The sequence below is a fragment of the Condylostylus longicornis genome, unplaced genomic scaffold, assembly GCF_029603195.1.
Source record: "Condylostylus longicornis isolate FDR11 unplaced genomic scaffold, ASM2960319v2 ptg000013l, whole genome shotgun sequence".
Lineage (NCBI taxonomy): Eukaryota > Metazoa > Arthropoda > Insecta > Diptera > Dolichopodidae > Condylostylus > Condylostylus longicornis.
The window spans coordinates 15,523,335-15,542,167 of NW_026577982.1; the positions used below are offsets into that span (position 1 = coordinate 15,523,335).

The window sequence follows — 18,833 nt, forward strand, 5'->3', positions numbered from 1 at the left end:
TATTAATAACGTAACTATGTATTGTAATACATATAAAATAATTTTTAATTTAATGGTGATAATTATTTCCTGGCATTTTTTCGTATAAGTCTTCAAATCCTTCTGATTCAGATATTAGGGCATGCTCTAAAATTACTCTACCTTCTTTGTACCTTAAATTAAAAAATCTCATTGACTTTTTCGTAAAATATATGTGAACATTTTCTTACTTTTGAGAATCATCTGTTGCAAATTCATACATCCAACCAAGCTTATTGGCACAATTTTTGCACATAACGTCTCGTACCATATGACGTCCAGTTAACATAACACGATCTTGTACGTTACTATGAGTCAAATTTACAACCCTCTTAAAAAGATAAGCTCTACCTAAAAAAAATTGCTCAGAGATATTACTTCATTAATTTTCTTTTATTTGCAAATTGTATTACCAGTAGCACCAGTGAATCGAGTGCTTATAAGTTCTTCTTTGTTTGTTAAATAAGCGTCGCAATTATGACAAGTATAAATTTTTTTACCTCCAAGATGCTCAAGGAAAACTTTTCCCATTGTGCTTTAAATTGTTCTTGGAACGTGAAACAACTTCTTAACTGATTAATTTGAGTTATCCTATTGTGAGAAAATATTAATGTATAATATAAGTAAGTATTATTCCGAAAGCATAGAACAATAAAATCTAATGTTTTGTATATGCAGTTTTGTTTATTTAGTTATAAATTGACAATTGATGTCAAGCAATTGAAGTATTGTAAAAATCAAGGTGGACAGTGTTCTCACTCGTTGACAGTGTTCCCACTCGCTGTTTATTATGAGAGACAAAACCACTCAAAATTGGTAAAGGTTTAAAAACTTTTAATACACAATTAGTTTTTGCTTTTTAAAAATTTAATTCATTCGTATACAATTTATTACTGTTTTCAGTTCTCTTTTATATAGGCATATTGATTATAATTTATTTTCAGCTTTCGATTTTTTTGCTTAAATTCTGGCCAAAAATGTTTATCTAGCAGAATTTAAAAATGGAGACTCAGCTGTTTTTCAATTTTGGTCTGTATTCCCGTGATAAAAAATGTTTTCGTTACTAGGTTTTTGTAGAAACAGCTGTTTGCAATATTCACTGCGTTGACAATAGACAAAATGATGACAATGGGCATTATGCATATTGTTTTCTTTTTTCCTGAATAAAAAAAAATTAATTTTAATTATTGCTAAATTTGAAAACGAATGTTACATACATATGTGTGTACACAGATATTGAAATGGAGAAACTAGTGCCAGATCCAGAATACACAAGAACTACTCATTTAGTCATTGATGGGATGGCGGCAGAGTTTCAAAACCCTCCTCAACCAATTTCTATTCCCAGGAATGAAAATGTTCATAAATTATTTACGGTATCTGATAATCAATTGCACGTAGTTGTAAATTCATCGGTAAAATCAGGGATTTATAAGAAAGTTCCAAAGCAAAAAGAGGAAAATGAACCCATTAGTTTGTATAATTGCACAAAGTTTATGGAAAAAAAATTAGAAACTCTAGCAACAGAGGTATTAAATTTATCACCTGGGAAGTTTAAAATTTATAAGTATGTTATACATATGTAATTATATACACAACATATACAGTACGAGATTTGAATAATTTTATAACTTTTTTTTTAGAAATAGGAATATTGTAGTGGGAAAGGATAGTAAGCAACGAAAAAGGTTCATTTATAAAATTGTTGAGCCTCGATCTTTAAATTTGTATTCACCAAGCAATGATGGTTCGAAAAATATTGATAATTTAAAAAGAAATGTTGGAAGGCCTAGAAATTCTTCAATACTTAAAGTAGAGCCAGAAAAACAAATTATTCCGGTATCAATAACAAGATCTGGAAGAATATCAAAGCCGACTATAAAGAGTCATAATGGTATTGTCCTTACACCTAGCGATATTATAAAAGGATCAGATCAGACGTTCACTGTACCAGAAATAAAAGATAAAGATTTTAAGTATTATAAAGATGTCACTTCTCGTGAATTTTTATCAGAAAATTTACCGATAGAAAATTCGAAAGATAAAAGAATCCGCAAAATACCTTCAGATTCTCAGTGTCCAGTATGTAATAAAATATTATTGGGAAAAAGAATGCAAAAACATTTTGAAACTTATCCAGATCATAATATAAAAAACCTAGAAAAAGCTCAGTCGTCTGTCTATGAGTTGACATTATATAAATTTCTAGTTAACAAAATTAAATTAATTTCAAATGATGATAATGACCAAAAAACAGACCTGTTTTTAACAGAGCTTTCTGATTTAATAGAACAAATTCAGTCTCGCAATTCTAAGTTAGTTCAAAGTACATCTGGAATACATTTTGTTTCTTTAAAATTGTCAAAAATTTTGGGTATTCCTGAAGGGCAATATTCAATTAACATGAATGCCATAGAATCCATGCCAGATCCGGTTATCCCCATAGAAGAAACAATGCAACTAAGACCTTTGGCACCACCGCAGCCAAGATTGGCGGATTATAATTTGAGTATATCGCTTGATGACACAATAACGGCGAAGTTAAATCTATCTGATAACATTATTCCGTCTGAGGAAAGTCTGTTAAGGACGGTAAATGACTTAGTTCAGCAAGATATTAAGAAAATAGGAGATCACGATGATATCAGTTTAAATAGCGACATGTTACAGCTCTCACAAACAAATGATAAAACAAGCGTCATGCATTACGATCATGCCAGTGATAATGCTGTAGAAGCACTCAATATGAAATCTACTTTGCAACCGCCCATATTAGATTTATCTTTGGATTTGTTTCAATTTACTAGTTAGTATGATATATAAAAAATATGTTATTTTTAGGTTAACTTTTAGTTAAAATCTTATACAAACTCTTATTATTTATCCATAAATTAAAGAGAGTTTTAAAAAAAAATAGTAGGCATCAAATTTGTTGTCCTTTTAATTGAAAATATTTTATTAATCAGATACACTAATGATCTAAATTTGTATTAATGTACATACATTTATATGAAAAAATTACATTTATAACTTGAAGTCATTATTAATTTTTATTTAAATAGACAGAGGAGTAAGAAAAAATATGTAAGTACGTATAGTATAATGATTTTCGCTATAGTGGAACTCACTCAAGTCTTAGTTGTTGAATCCAGGGTTCCGATACATAGATGAGGCTTCTTTATAGATTGGATTATCATCCTGAAAATCAATATTAAAAATGTATAAAAGTACCTATATAAGATTAACATTATGTAAATTTTACAATCTTATTGCTACTTACTGTATTCCATTTGGCCATTAACTTTTCTTTTTCAAATTTCGAATATTCACGTTTATCGTGTACTGTTGTAACTACTTTCCACGAGAGTAGGCCGAACAGACCTAAGGCTAAAATAGGTAGTATAACATATGCTGCTGTTTCAGCTGCTGAAGTTTGTATTGGACATTTTTTTTGCTTTTCTGCTCTAACTTCAATTTTATGTTCGTCATTTTGATTCTTATTATATTCGAATATGTATTCGCAATCGTTTTTATCCTTTATCGTACATATTTTCCATAAATCTTCGTCATCACTTTTAGGGTCTTCAATTTTGTCCAAAATAATTGTATGAAAAAGCGTACAATTTTTCAAACATTCATCTTTTGTGAAAAGTCCTGAATTATAAGCTTGACACTCAACACAATCCTTATATTGTGAGCAGAGGTTACAAGTTGGACATTCTTGGCAATATAAACCTGAATAATATTCATTACATCTAAAATAGAAAACGTATAATGTGGAATATAATCTAATCTTTTATGATTTCTATATAAAGCTTACATGCATTCACCACATTTACATTCCCCCTTGCCTGAACAAATTTTTAAATCTGGTTTTTCGAAACATGCCTCTTGTGATACTTTACAGTGACAGTCAGGCCCTGACCATCCTGCTTCACATACACACTGACCGCATGTACATGTTCCATGATCTTTTCCAGAGCATAATAAACCTTCGTGTCGAAGACACCGAAAATTATCACATTCACAATATGCTCCACTTATAATTTCATCGGCGTTTTCTTGTTTATTACAATCGCACACTCCGCATTTGCATGTACCAAATCCGCTACAATCAACTTTTGTTACATTGTCTGGACGGCAGCCGGCAGACGATGTTTCTGTATTTAGACGTTCACTGTAATATAATTATGAAAATGTCTTAAACTTAATTAATGGTAAAATAATATTGGAACTAAATTATTAGATTGCGCTCTTAATTGCTTTTACAAAATAATATACATACATGTGTACATATCGGTACAGAAAATGTTTTAATTTTGGTAGTAACTACTGGCTCAGACCTGACTTTGAGACTATTGAGTATTGGAAACCTCGAGTAAAACTTCGCATTATTATTGATATAAAAATATTGATTATCGAAATTGAATATCGATTATTAAATGATTTTTGCTTTATTAATTTGATACAAAATTTGCGTTCATTGTTCAATTTAAATAAGTTTGATTGAATGATTTTAGTAAGAATTTTTGAGTCTCGAATTTATTAGTTATGAAAAATTTTTGTTTTATTATACTAAAAAATTTCTAAAAATTAAAATAATCTTTAAAAATTGTGTTATAAATAAACATTAGTTATTTTATTTTGTAATATCAAAAGTTTTAAGAAAAAATAATTTGCTTTGCCAAACTTTGACTACATACGTATGTATGTAGATATGTTAATGATAATTTTAAGTTTTAAGTCATGATAATTTTGAGTTTTAACCGTATTTTAATTATTTAAATTTAATTTAATTAAACTTTTGTATGTACATGGACACACATCTATGTACATATATTTCAAACTTTAGTTAAATTACACAATGCCAAATATAAATCTAGTTTGCGGCCGCGGAAAAGCTAATTAGAGTTTAGATACTAGTGTAATAAAAATTTAAATTGGCACCTTGAACATTCGCATTTACGTCCATAATATTTATCGTTACAATCACATAATCCACATTTATAGGTTCCTTGGCCACCACATTTATCTGATATTTCTTCATAAGTTGAATGGGTAGATTCTTCACAATCGCAACCACATATGATTTCTAAGTCAATAGTTAAACTTTCATCAATTCCAATTGGATATATTTGAATTATTTGTTTCCAATCGTTTTTATCTTTTGGACATCCCAAAACTTCAATTCTTGCTTCAAAATTCACAGTGCTGTCATCTTTTAACTCACTACACTTATATTGCTCTCGTTTCTTTTCATTTGGGTTTAGACATGATGTAAAATATTTTATATCTACTGGCGAGGTGGCGTTATCTGTTATTTCAATAGAAGAAGTGATTTTCTGCGAAGTAATAGAAGTTTCTTAATTAAATGAAATGGTTTATGAGCCAAAATACAAGCTTTTCTATGATAAATTTTTATATATAACTTGGAAAATACACATTTATACTACATACATGCATACACACTTTATATGCTATATTTTTTAGAGGAACTTTAGCATTTGCTTAAATTTGAGAACAATTAATGTTAATTTTCCAAGGTATCACGATCTCAAAATAGAAGTCTACTTCAAAAATATATACATACTACAAGCATTTTCTACTTTCTTACATTGTACTGATCTCTTATTAAATCTACAACATTTGATGAGCTCTCGTCAAGTACACCAGAAGTTGCGCCTTCTATTGCATTTGCTAGATCCTTATAAATAGTTCCAACATCTTTCGTGACTGCGAAAATTATATTAACAGCATTTTTTTTTACAACATCATTTATATGAGAGACACTTGGATAATCTAAAACTTCTGCTTGGGTATAGGTGTTTCCTTCCATATGACATTTTCCATCATTTGGTTCTATTAGACCAGCAAGCTTTTTTGAAAAAAAAAATCAAATGTTCATGAAAAAATATGTTTATTATATGTTGATAGAAATTCTACCTTTCCATCACCAGCATAATGAAATCCGGCGTCACTTGAATAAACCAGAACACGACGCGCAGAATCTCTCCAACCGATCTCTTTCCGACAAACTATAGCCTGCATCATCGCATCAAGTCCGCCTTCAGGTGAATCTATATTTCCAGATACCTTAGCCGCTTTTACTTCACGCTATAACAACAATTAATAATTTCTACATACTCTTTAAATGATCCTAATTCAAAGATTTTAATTTTACTATTTTCTTAATTTCCTTTCTACACTTTTGAAGATGTAAACTAATTTTATAAGAGAGCAAGATGCTTTTATAAAGTTAAATTAACAACATTGGCCAAGTAAACGTCGATACTCAATAATCTTGGGTAGGTGATTATTTAGTAATAATTAAACTAAGATCAGTTATTAAAAATTATATAAAATTTTTTTGTCGTAAATTACCTCGAAAATGTTAACATTTGTCGTCAAATTCATGTGATGAATGAAGGAATATGGCGGTGCGCATTGATTCTCCTTTGTACTGCACGGGTCTTTTAATCTAGAAAATATATGAGTTTAAAAAAATTAAAGTAGAAATAAAACTTTACAACTTAATCAGTATTACTTTTCGGGCATTATAGAAGTAAATGGCATCAGTACTTTATCTACAAAAGATCCAAAACCAATTTGAAAATTTCTTGTGATATTTTTCATTGCGTTTGCTAGTGTATTGCCGAGTGATGACAATTTCTCTTTATGATTCAGCATTGATCTGGATAAATCCATTAAATAGTACAGATCTATTGGATAATCTTCTGCTTGGGAATATTCAAAGTTAAGTGTATGAACTTGGTCTACAAGAAAAAAAATAGAGATTTTGTAAAGAAAAAAACTACTTTTACAGCATACTGTAGTTTTATGTTTAGCTTACGCGGTCTTAACTTCAAAGAAACACGTTGAGGTCTTATTTGAACAATTTTTGTATCCTTATAATCCTTTATTTCTTGATTTTTTAATTTTATTCTAGTCAGTTCCTCAGATATATTTATAGTTTCAGAATTAACTGGATTAACAATAAACTTTTCCGTACATGATTTATATGGTTTTGAGAAAACTTCAACACATCTTGGTTGTTGTTGAAAATCTTCTTTTGTGCACCATGCACAATTTTTAGTTTGAATACATTCGCCACATTGTTCCTTACTTGTACATTCATTTTGGCTAACAGAACTCCCAATTAAATTATGCATTAAAAATATGAATAACAGAATGTTAAAAATATCATATCGCATTGTGTTTTTACGGGATTGCATTGCCATTTTTAAAATTTCATATATGCATGTATGTAAGTAAATTTATGTTCATATGTAAAAACAAAACACAAGTTCCTATAATAAATTTTAATCTTATAAAATAATTCAGAATAATATTTTATTATATAATATGTATTTATTTAAATAAAACTAAGTATAAACACTCGTGAAATAATAGAAAAAGCATAACTGTAAATGTTTTGAAGAAATTTTCCCTTTGTCTCATTGAATCTAGTAGGGGTTTCCTATTGTACTTATATGCATAACCGCACTGTAAAGTTGAAAACCGCGAATAATTTTCCATTATAAAAATATGGAAGGTTTTCAATCATACATATGAATCTATGAGTGAACATATGCAATAACCGATTCTAACTTTTTATACTTTACATATGTATAAATATATAATTAATGCATAAAATATAAGAATAGAAAATGTATAAAAAAAAATAAAAATTTCGTAGAATTAACGAAATTGGAGCTATGATAGAGTTAAATTGGTGATTAATACGAAAAATATATTTTAAAAAATGATTTTTAATGAAAATTATGATGATCTCAGATATCAAAAATTTAAAAAAATTTTTAAAATCATATGTGTATACATATTTTAAATTATAAATATTTTTGAAAAAATTGCAATGACTCTCAATTTTCTCGTATTTTGTTCAATTATTATTCTCGTTTAATATTGAATTATGAATTATAAAAAATTATTTAAATTAAAAAACGACCTATTTATTGTTCAATCAAGAAAACATTAATTAAGAACATTTTATTACTTATGTAGTACCCACTTTATTTTGTATAAGTGTCCGTTTTTTTGCTCGGGTTTCAATAACTTTTTCCAAAATTATTAACAGTTTTAATATTTTTTTTTTATTTATTTTCCGTTCGTTATTATACCGCTCGTATTGAATTTTCGTTCTTAACTGGTCTTACTTTACATTTCAGGATTCAATTTGAATAAAAAACGATAGCGGTTTTTGGGGCTATAAATGTGGTTTTAAAATAATTAAAATATTCTAATCACAAATTCTACAATATTTTAGTGAATGAAATTATATAATACATAAAGAAGATACATACATACATATGCATGTACATCTTAATATTGATTAAGAATGCAAACTAAATAATTTAAATATTAAAATATTTCATATTATGCTAAGTTAGTTATAGCCACAAATGTTTTATAGAGCATTGAGCTAATTTTATAGAATAATAAAATTATGTTTATGAGTATAATGGTCATAAAACGTAAATACTTGTTTTCTGTTAAGCCTTGTGAACAGTTGAATCAAATTGAAATAAACAAATTTTTCTAAATAGTATTTCGTTTTCAATTAATATGTCTAATATGAACTTCAGAGCCTAATTGTGGATGTCGATTACAATCAAATCGATTTATAAGTCGATTTATAAAAATAAACGATTTATTTACTATAGAAAGTTGCCATAAATACTAAAAAAATCTTAGTTGTCCACAATGAAATTAGTGTCAATTCGTATATTTTCCTGTTCATTGAATCTATCAAATCAGAAAATTTTATTTTTTTACTACCAGACGAATCAATATAAATATTCAAATTCGACAATTTACTTATTTTGTCTTCGGTTTTACTCAATCTATGTATATTTTCTATGTATGTTATATAACAATTGAAACTTTTTCCGAAACTCCTAGAACTCGTGTGTCTTACGTAATATTTATTTCGCCCCTACATTATTTACAATGACTAAATCAGTTAATATTTTATGACTGTTTCAAATCGCTTGTCTGCTAGGTATAAGTCTTAAAATGTTGTGAATTTGGGATAATAAAAGTCTGGAGAATCAAGATTAATCATAGAAAATGGCAAATTTGAAATTTGCAGAAATGTATATTATGACATTTAGATTTAACCGGTGAAAGAAAAGTCTAATAATTATTCAATATTTTGGCATTGAATAACAATTGAATAAAAATGTTTTGCCAAAAAAAAACAAACTTTAAGATTTAAATTTAGTAACTACACACATAATATGAGATATTACAGTTTAATCAAAGTACCTATACAATTGTTTCAATAGATCAGGTTGACACAATAACAATTCTATCATAAACTGATTTACCTAACAAACTTGTTTCTAAGTAACCACACATTTTTTATTGATCAAATTAAATAATAAATTTAATTATTGTATTATTGTGTGACGAATTACGCCTGTAGAGAAAATATTTAATTTATACCGAAATTGTTGGAAATGGATAAACCGCGGATGATAGAATATATTTCTAAAAATTTAGATTATACTGTATTCGATGTCAAATGGATACCATGTTCAGCAAAATTTATAGTTGTAGGAGTTCGCCCAAAAGGTAGTGGAATAATACAAATTTATGAACTCAATGGCGCTGATGTTGATCTAATCAAAACAATTGAAAAGAAAAACGCTTTAAAGTGTTCTACATTTGGAGCGTCCACTTTAAGGCATCGACATTTAGCTGTGGGTGATTATGCTGGTAGAATGATGATTATGTATGTTAAGTTTTAAGTTAAGCAGTTAAGCATTGTATATGTAATGTAAAATATTTTTTAAGCGATTTAGAACGACCTGATTTAGCTGTTTACAATGTGGAAGCCCATAAGCAAATAATAAATTCAATTGATGGAATTGGAGGTGCACAATTGAATTGCGGTGCTCCAGAAATTGTAACAGGGGGTAAGGATGGAGTTGTAAAAGTATGGGATCCACGACAAGGATCTGACCCAGTTGTCAACATTGAACCAGAGAGTAGCGATGCTCAATCTTGTCGCGATTGTTGGACAGTTGCGTTTGGCGACTCACATAGTAACGAAGAAAGAAAAGTTGCTGCTGGATATGATAATGGGGATTTAAAAATGTTTGATCTTAGGAATTTAGATGTTTATTGGGAAACTTCGCTTAAAAATGGGATTTGTTCAATTGAATTTGATCGAAAAGACATTAAAATGAATAAATTTGGTGTTACAACATTAGAAGGTGGATTATATGTTTATGATTTGCGAACATTTCATAAGGAAAAGGGTTTTGCATATGTACAAGAAAAAAATGCAGGGCGTTCAGTAGGTACTAACGGGGTAATAAGTGGACCAAAATCAACTGTTTGGTGTATCAAACATTGTCCACAAAATAGAGATATTTTTGTAACGGGTGGTGGTACTGGGTCTGTAAGGCTATGGCAATATCAATATCCAGAAAAGAGAAGGCAAGAAAATAGTTCAAGTGGTGATGTTGGTGTTGCTGGAACAATAAAAATGTTGCATGCTTCAACTTTGTCCACACAGCCTGTCCATTGTTTCGATTGGAGTCCTGATAAATTGGGTTTAGCAGTGGCTGGTTCTTTGGATCAAGCATTCAGAGTTATATTAACAACAAAGCTAAATTGTTACTAGAATTTTTATATAAATGATTTTTTTTTTTGAAATATAATCTTAAATAACTATATTATCTATTAATAAGGCGAAAAACTTAAATAATTGTAGTATATAATTGCAAATTATATATTTACATTATTAAATTTTTTCAACTGTTTAATATTAATCAATAAAAATTTTAGTTCGTTACGCTCATTACGTTATTTTATCATGAGGTAAATAGCCAGAGTAATGAAGGTTATTGAGTAGTTCGATTTAATGATTGACATTACAATAGAGAAAAGAAAATTGTTACTAGCTGTGATATTTTGGTTTTCACAAGCAAAATAACTGAATATAATACTGAAAGTACTATACCGTATAATATTGTTCAAAATAATTTGAATTAAAACCATAAATACTCTTAAATCAGATAGGAATACTTAATTACTACTATATATTACTTGTAGTGACTTAATACGAATACGTACACATTTATTTATAATTTTCATTAGATATGCTCAAATGCTTACTTGTGTACAATATCTCTACTTCCAAATTAGAAACTGAAGATTCTCACTTCAATATCGCTAATAAATAGTAAGGATCAACATATAAAATCCTAAAGCAAAGTAAACATTACAATCAATAACTGATACTGTTTCTAAAAGTTACACTTATTGATGTACTTATCATGGAAAAACTTTAAGTAGACGCAATATGCAATGCAATATGCCTCTGCTAATTTCCTATCGATATCTAGAATACCTTGAACAATAAATTAGTTGTTCAGTTCTCATCAGTTGAAGTACATGAACTTATATTATTCTCCCTATATAAAATGTATTTAACCGTAAAATAGAAATTGGCAGCTTTTGAAGTTGCTCGTGTTGTGGAAGATTTGGTTACCTATTTGTAATTTTCTTTCAGAAAACAATAGCTAATATCTTCACAACAAGATTGTTTTTTTCTCTTAACCGGGCATGGAAATTTCCGAATCATTTCATTTTTTTTTTTAAATTTTCCATATTTTTCTTCTTTTTGTACGATAAAACCATTTTTTATGGAAGTTTACATTTTATAAGTTGTGAAATTTGGCCTGCAGCCAAAAAATTTAAGGCTTTTTTGTAATTTTTTTTATATTTCAATGGAATAATATCAAGAAACTTGAAAAACAGAAGAAAAACTAGTGCAACATTGGTTATTAGATAAAATATTTTATTTATAGTGCGAATTTATCATAAGAAATATGGGAACATAACAAAAACAGCAAAAAAAATTAAAGAAGAAAATATAAAAAATGAGACGAATTTTTTTTTTTCAACTTTTTATGATATTTTTCATACTTTTATGAAATGGGTTTTGGTTTTTTTCATATCAATTGGGATGATTTTTTAGGTCAATTCATAATAGAATGTTTGCGTTTCAATGTGGAAATTTAATGGTTTCCTTTGATGCAAATTATGTGAATATAATTTCTTTTTTTCCTTATTGATCCTATTTTTATAATAAAACTTTTAATTTCGTTAGAATGATTTTTAATAAACATATGTGCATATGTATATATGTACGTATCTATGAAGTATATATTATTATATTTCTAAATGCACTTATATATTATTTTGGTAATTTTTTATCAGGTTATGTAATTGTAAAATGAAATTCTTGCACAAATGAATATTTCACGAACTCATCAGTGTTTCTGATTTCTAAAGAAGACCTGAAAATTTAAAGAGGACTGTAGTGTAAAATTGTGGTGGGGAAATATAACTATTTTTGTAGATATATGTATGTATGTACATATATGTATTGTAGAACTATTAAATTTTCGCTACGCTAAATTATGCAGATGAAGCTTAATATTATTTCTATAGTTTGATTCAAATATTTTTTCTTGATAGTTTTTTATGCTAATATTTATTTACAGAATATTAATTACTGACAACTTATTTTTAAATTTTAATATTCAATTACAAAACAGGTACTAGTATTTTAAAAATATTTTCATAAATATTTTTATTTTCTATAATCACACAAAATTATAAATTTTGGTAAAGCTTCTTTATATAATTTTAACTTAGACTCTTTAGCTAGAAAATCAAAACAAATTTATTACTATTTCATGAAGAAAAGTTTTAAAATATCTAAAAATCATGTGTACACACATATACAAATATAGATATATAATGTACATGTTTTTGCCTATATTTTAATTTGAATAAAGGATAAATTTCGTTTTTTTTTGGGCTTAAGAACATTTTCTTACAAAAAAACCCATTACGAACATGTTCTTCTTTTTAAAATATTCAAATTTCTTCCGCATTCGAAATCCTATCTTTGCTATTCTTAAATGAAAACAATATTAAAATTTTTTAGAAGAAAAAAACAAAAAATATTGTAAAATTGTATCGGGCTCTTATTTTAATAGATTTTATTCTACCCATTACGTTTACTAAATATTCTTTTACAAAATATCTTAAATTTATTTATAATTCTGTTCGAATATTACCTTTTAGATAAATAATTTAGTAAAAGAAAATTTTTTTTTATTTTTTACGCGAAAATCCTTAAAGGACATAATGTATAGGCATAAGTTCTATTTTAATAAAATATATGTTTTGTCTTTTATTTGTATGTACTGTATGTAGGCAGGTACTTGGTTTAAATTTTTAATGTTGGGGCCTATTTGTAAAAAATGTCTAAGAAGAAAGTGTTTGTAAAGAGAAAACGATTAGTTGAATTAACGCATATATCTTTCTTTTAAATGAGAATTTGATCTGTTGATAACGATATGCATGTGTGTTTGTATAACACACACATACAAACACATATACATATTTACAATATGTAATCTTAACTAACTGGACTGGATGACAACTGCAATAGTTGTCTTAAATTAAATGAAGTTTTTAAATTATTAATGTTGTTTGAAGTATAAATAAAATGTAAAAATAATTTATTGTTTAAAATATTAAAATATCACATTATTCAAAGAAATTATTTACATTATATGCACAATCTCAAGCCGAATTTATAGTTTAAGTTCAAAATTTCAAGTTTTTGCCTTTAGTCAGTCGCAGTTTAGAATACCTTTCGTAGATAAATGTTATACTGAAAAAAATATACGAATTTTATTATCTATTAACAATATCTATAATTTTAGTAGAATTATTAATAACATTAGACCAAAAATTTGGAATGAAAAGGGATTTTCTTTCAAATTTAAAATATTTTAATTGCTCAAATAAAAAATTTTTCTTAACTTCAATATAAAAAATCTCAAATTAGTTCCAACACTGATTTGAAGAAAACAACAAAAAAAAATAGAATAAAACAAAACATTTTCTGTTATGTTATTCCAAAAATATTTTAAAACTGTACACACGATAGGCTTTTATACAAAATACGAATAAGTAAATTTTCCTCTCTGTTGTTTATGTGATCCTGAAAATTTGAATTTATTATCGCCACCAACTTTATTTTTCTATTTTCTCTTTCTTTCTTGTTTTTTTGTGTTAGAGAATTTTATGCATAGCATATTTTTAGGGGAATTATACTTTTGGAAATAAAAAAAGAAATTGAAAAAGATTTTGAAAAAAAAAATTGAATTGGGCAACAGATGATACCAATAACTAAGAAAGATTGAAAAATAATGGAAATATGAAACAACAAAGAAAAAATAATAAAAATATGGAAAATTAGCTTTTATGTAAATAATTTTTCATGCTGAAAATTTATGTTGTAATTTAGATTGCCCGAAATTTATTTGGTGTGTTTTAAAAAATTTTCAGAAAAAAAAAACAAAATACGCAATTTGGCATTTTTGCATAATTTTTAAAAATTGAGGTAAAATTACACAACTATGTAATGTAAATTTAAAAAAAATTAAAATAAATTAATTAAATTGTTAAAAATCTTATAAACTAATTAAAGATTATTATTTTCTTAGGTGAATTTCACATCATTATCGTAAATGCAATTTTCAATTTCTGCTTACAAACCACTACGAAGCAATTGTAGTAGGGCTGTACAACAATGCACAGAAGATCAAGAATTACATTAAATATTACTAAATATCCAATTTTTAATATGTACTATTAAATTTTTGAAAACGAATGTAAATTGTATAAATTGGACAGAAATATTTTATTAACAAGTCCATTTTATTTGCTTAAAAGAATTTGAGGAGGCAAAACAAAAAAATAAATATATTTATGTATTTGCATAATTGCCTTAAGCAGTTAAAGGTTGTTTATTAATAGAAGGATATTATGTTATTTATATTCCTATTTGTAGCAATTATAATTTAAAGGATACGTAATATATTTAAGCGTACTTTATGTAAACATATGTATGTGAGTACTGAACCTTTATGATAGTATAATTGAATAATAACATTTTTGAATATTTTTAAGTAAATAAAAGAGAAGAGGAAAATATAACTTTTGTTTTTTACAATTTTCTCTCCAGAATAGTAAATTTTAACCTGTATTTGAAATTTTAAATTACCCTTAATTAAAATTTTATTTTTATAATTTCAGGTTTAATAAAACGTGCCGTGCCGTTGCGTGAATAAAATCAGTTAAGAAAATATCATTTTGAACTTATACGTTACACCGTATCTTGAAGAAAATTGTGAAGATCTTGAAGAACCAAGTGAATGTTATGGAATGTTTGAAACTGATGTTCCAAAAGAAAGGAAATTTGTTACATATCCGCACCTTTTGTTATCTGTTCATGAGTCATCATAGTCATAAGTGATTCTATCAATATCATCTAAGTGTAGTAAAAGTAAAGATATAGGTTCTAAATTTGGAAATTGAAATAAATGCAGATCGCAATCATTTTTATATAATAGCAAACAGTTATCGGGAGAAAATATAAGTTTTGTAGGGTTCAGAAATATTTTTGTTAAATATTAATAATTTGGAAGCTTTGTCAGTGCAGTTCTTCCACAGTGAAATGAAAAATCAAATTGAGTTGATTTGATGTTTCTTTCGGAGGAAAGAAACATCAAATTTCGCAATTTCAATTGAACATTTTTGTAATATTTTGGATCACTCCTTGGCATATATATTTTAGTAGAAAAATATCATTTATATGAAAAATTGGTAACATCATTTTCGGTTTGGATAAAACGTTTTATACATAAAAAGTTTTTTTACTAGTCTATAAAAATACGCGCGTGTTTAAACTTAAGTGTGGGCATATGGTGTATTTTTAAGACAGCTATGAATTTATAATAAAATAATTTTTTCTTATTAGCCTTGGGTAATAAATATGCATTATAGAAAGTTGTATTTCATGAGAGGACGGACTTATGCTTGAATAAATTATATGTAAAGTTTCGAAATTTTGTGAAATTTTTATGTTTAGTTGCATCCAAATTTAATATATGTATGCAGATGGAAGTTGCATTGTATTAAAGTTTATCAAATCAAATTTTTAAAACTGTTTCTAGCAAAGTTTCAATTATCAAAATATGCACACTTGTATGCTGTAGCGAATAGTATAGCCAAGTTTAAGTAAATTAAGATGACAGAGAGCTTGTTAAAGGGGTTTATTCTGAGTATAGAATCACTAAGTGATAGTGATTTTTATCGTAAAAGTTTCAAAAACTTTTTTATAAACATCGAATCATTTGTATGAATTGATTCGTTTTTACAATAATAAAATCGAATTATTTACAATAATTATCACTATCACTTATAGGAATTCGATACTCGTGAATAAGCCACAATTTTATAATTTTCGCATAATTACTCAAAGTTTAAGCTCAAAATATTTAGTTCTCTTTCAACCTTTTTCAAAAAATATTATAAAATAATAATTCTGTTTATTCTATTTTTCTAATTTATTGATTTCGATTAAAATTAATTATACTTAAATACAAGTTTTTAACCTCCACTAATTATTGATGTTAATGACAGTCAACTAAAATTTTTGAATGTTTTTGTTATTTTCATTCAATTGTTATTGAAACTTTTGACTATTTCTTCATTTTCACAATATAATTATTAAATCGACGAAAAGTTTAAATTTATGTTTTTAATGATATAGAATAAAAAAAGCAACTAAACATAGGCCAGTACAAAAATACCTTTTTTAAACCTTAAACACTATTAACAAAACTATTATTGTATTCACACTCATAATTCAAAAAATTTTACCTATTGTCATGCCATCTACAACCACAAATTTGAATGTAAAATTTATTACGGAGAAAAAAAAGAAAAAAAATCAGTTTAGGAAAAGATTTTTTCTTTTTGTTTTCTTTTATCAAAATTTATCGTTATAAATGATGGCAATTTATTAACTGTAAATTTCTATCAATAATGCTTTCAAAAACGAAAAAGAATGCTTTCTGATTTTTTTTCTTTTCCTCCTTTAACATTTTTTGGATGGCTATTCAGGTTAAGTTACACATGTACAATACGCTTACAATGTTTAACTTGAGAGGGTCCTTTTTTGGTACTCAAGGGAGAGATAGGAAATAGGAACATGTATACGAATATAACGGGATAATCTAAAGATTTGAACTTTCACTTTTTTTTGTCATTCTTCGTTGTCTTTCTTTTTCTTTTGTTAGTTTTGTGGTTTCCTCTTGTTATATAGATATGATTATGTCACAAAAGAAGAAAAAAATTACTGAATGTGACATATTATTAGTTATGATCCAACAGATCTAACTCTTTTTGTGTTCAAAAGTGAATAGTAGTGAATAAATCCTTTGGTGTCCTTGTGTCCATACATATGTACATACATACATACATACGTTATGTGCTGATAATATACCCATAGGTGGTTTTTGCTTAAAGGAATCGAAAAATACTAAAAAAGCAGAGAATAAATTTAAGATAATTTATTCATTTGCAGTACGGAAAGTTTGTATGTATGTATGTACATACATGTATGTGAGGGGTTTTTTCGTTTCTTTTTTGGATGAGAACATTTTGAGTGGATGATTTCTGATCCCAATATAAATACGTTGCTATGACAAAAAAATAGAATTGAGTTGTGTCAAAACTATTAAGCTATACCTTTTACAGTAAAATGTTAATAAGAAAGAAGTACATATTTTAAATGTCAGAATGTTTGACATTTTAATTGGAATATAGAAGAGTCGTTCTGTTCATTATGGTTTCAGATTTTTTTTCAAATTTTCAAACAAGTTTTCCTAAGTGAAGTGAGAAAAATGTTATAACTGGAACATTGATGAATTCGTGCAATTAATTAGACAATTAAAATATTTAATAATGAAATTTAATAATTTCATAATAAAAATTTAATTCTTGTAAAAATTTCGAAAAGAGAGCTGCTCATTTTTTACTCATTTCTGTTGTTTTTTGAAAGCTTTCACCGATTTTTTTTACAAACACACGAAATTGATATTTGACATCTAAACGTTCCACCAATTTCAGTAGTTCTTTTTTGCATTCAAATAGAATGAATAAAATAAAATATTTTTTTCTTTCATATAGAACATAAAAGTACTTTTAATTTTTGGTTTTTTGAATTGGACAAAGAATAATAAAAACAAAAATGTGAAAAGGAAGTGAAAAACTAAACATGAATTTCAAATTTCTTATTCTTTTGTTTTCTGTTTTAATTTTGACTACAATATTGTGGTTTTAATAATTAGGATCAAAGTTTAATTTTTAATAGTCAAATAATCAACTTGAAATTGATTACATGAGAAAATTTTTGATTTTCAATTTAATTTTTAAAATTTGGAACAAAGTTTAAAGGTTAATTTTTATGTTTTTTTTTTTTTGAAATAACCATGAATTAAAGATAGAAGGTTAAATTTCTATACTCTTTTATAGATTTTTGATCAGGTATAATAGTATTGAAAATTATTTAAAAACACATACATGCGTATGAAAATGTGCAATTTTGCTCGTTATTTAAAGCAAAACTAAGTGATTTTAAAAGTTTAAATTAGGCAAAACAAAAAATTAATTGATTACAGTGTCATTTATGAGTTTTAAACGGCAGGCTAGTCCTATATGTATCATGCACTATATGTCATGCACTAGTCCTATACTCCTCCTAGGAATGAAGAAGGAAAAAAAAGCAAAAAAACGAATTTTAAAACTCTGAATATGAAGCCTTTAATAGTCAAATGTAGTTTCCACAATCCGAATCTTTAAAATAATTATTAAATGCAAAAACAAAATTCTTACTCTACTTTCATTAGAGT

General features: G+C 26.7%; 4 protein-coding genes across 4 annotated transcripts; 2 read left to right on the top strand and 2 right to left on the bottom strand.

Annotated features, from left to right (window-relative positions):
• Nucleotides 1–2: 2 nt before the first annotated feature.
• LOC129605469 (protein yippee-like 5) lies at nucleotides 3–701 on the bottom strand. The gene is made up of 3 exons (XM_055515252.1): nucleotides 432–701; nucleotides 210–369; nucleotides 3–152 (listed from the first exon to the last, which is right to left on the bottom strand). Exons 1-3 carry the CDS (start codon nucleotides 547–549, stop codon nucleotides 50–52), a joined length of 381 nt encoding a protein of 126 aa, XP_055371227.1. The 5' UTR covers nucleotides 550–701; the 3' UTR covers nucleotides 3–49.
• Nucleotides 702–1,139: 438 nt separating this feature from the next.
• On the top strand, nucleotides 1,140–2,846 carry LOC129605512 (uncharacterized). The gene is made up of 2 exons (XM_055515314.1): nucleotides 1,140–1,585; nucleotides 1,662–2,846. The coding sequence occupies exons 1-2, from the start codon at nucleotides 1,260–1,262 to the stop codon at nucleotides 2,827–2,829; spliced, it is 1,494 nt and encodes a 497-aa protein (XP_055371289.1). The 5' UTR covers nucleotides 1,140–1,259; the 3' UTR covers nucleotides 2,830–2,846.
• Nucleotides 2,847–3,025: 179 nt separating this feature from the next.
• LOC129605188 (integrin beta-PS-like) lies at nucleotides 3,026–7,131 on the bottom strand. Its single transcript, XM_055514786.1, has 10 exons — nucleotides 7,121–7,131; nucleotides 6,869–7,062; nucleotides 6,563–6,791; nucleotides 6,400–6,496; nucleotides 5,962–6,132; nucleotides 5,633–5,893; nucleotides 4,966–5,360; nucleotides 3,839–4,195; nucleotides 3,299–3,773; nucleotides 3,026–3,216 (listed from the first exon to the last, which is right to left on the bottom strand). The coding sequence occupies exons 1-10, from the start codon at nucleotides 7,129–7,131 to the stop codon at nucleotides 3,154–3,156; spliced, it is 2,253 nt and encodes a 750-aa protein (XP_055370761.1). The 3' UTR covers nucleotides 3,026–3,153.
• A 2,040-nt stretch (nucleotides 7,132–9,171) lies between these two features.
• Nucleotides 9,172–10,721, top strand: LOC129605504 (dynein axonemal assembly factor 10). Its single transcript, XM_055515292.1, has 2 exons — nucleotides 9,172–9,772; nucleotides 9,835–10,721. The coding sequence occupies exons 1-2, from the start codon at nucleotides 9,498–9,500 to the stop codon at nucleotides 10,667–10,669; spliced, it is 1,110 nt and encodes a 369-aa protein (XP_055371267.1). The 5' UTR covers nucleotides 9,172–9,497; the 3' UTR covers nucleotides 10,670–10,721.
• Nucleotides 10,722–18,833: the final 8,112 nt, after the last annotated feature.

Bases quoted from the DNA above. Each gene is read 5' to 3' on its own strand.
- LOC129605469 (XM_055515252.1), bottom strand. From the start codon at position 549: ATGGGAAAAGTTTTCCTTGAGCATCTTGGAGGTAAAAAAATTTATACT. The intron at 370-431 runs GTAATACAATTT...AATTTTTTTTAG, and splicing joins TCGATTCACTGGTGCTACTG to GTAGAGCTTATCTTTTTAAG. The intron at 153-209 runs GTAAGAAAATGT...TTTTAATTTAAG, and splicing joins GCAACAGATGATTCTCAAAA to GTACAAAGAAGGTAGAGTAA.
- LOC129605512 (XM_055515314.1), top strand. From the start codon at position 1,260: ATGGAGAAACTAGTGCCAGATCCAGAATACACAAGAACTACTCATTTA. The intron at 1,586-1,661 runs GTATGTTATACA...CTTTTTTTTTAG, and splicing joins GGGAAGTTTAAAATTTATAA to AAATAGGAATATTGTAGTGG.
- LOC129605188 (XM_055514786.1), bottom strand. The intron at 6,497-6,562 runs GTAATACTGATT...TATATTTTCTAG, and splicing joins ACTTCTATAATGCCCGAAAA to ATTAAAAGACCCGTGCAGTA. The intron at 4,196-4,965 runs GTGCCAATTTAA...ATTATATTACAG, and splicing joins CGTAAATGCGAATGTTCAAG to TGAACGTCTAAATACAGAAA.
- LOC129605504 (XM_055515292.1), top strand. From the start codon at position 9,498: ATGGATAAACCGCGGATGATAGAATATATTTCTAAAAATTTAGATTAT. The intron at 9,773-9,834 runs GTATGTTAAGTT...ATATTTTTTAAG, and splicing joins GCTGGTAGAATGATGATTAT to CGATTTAGAACGACCTGATT.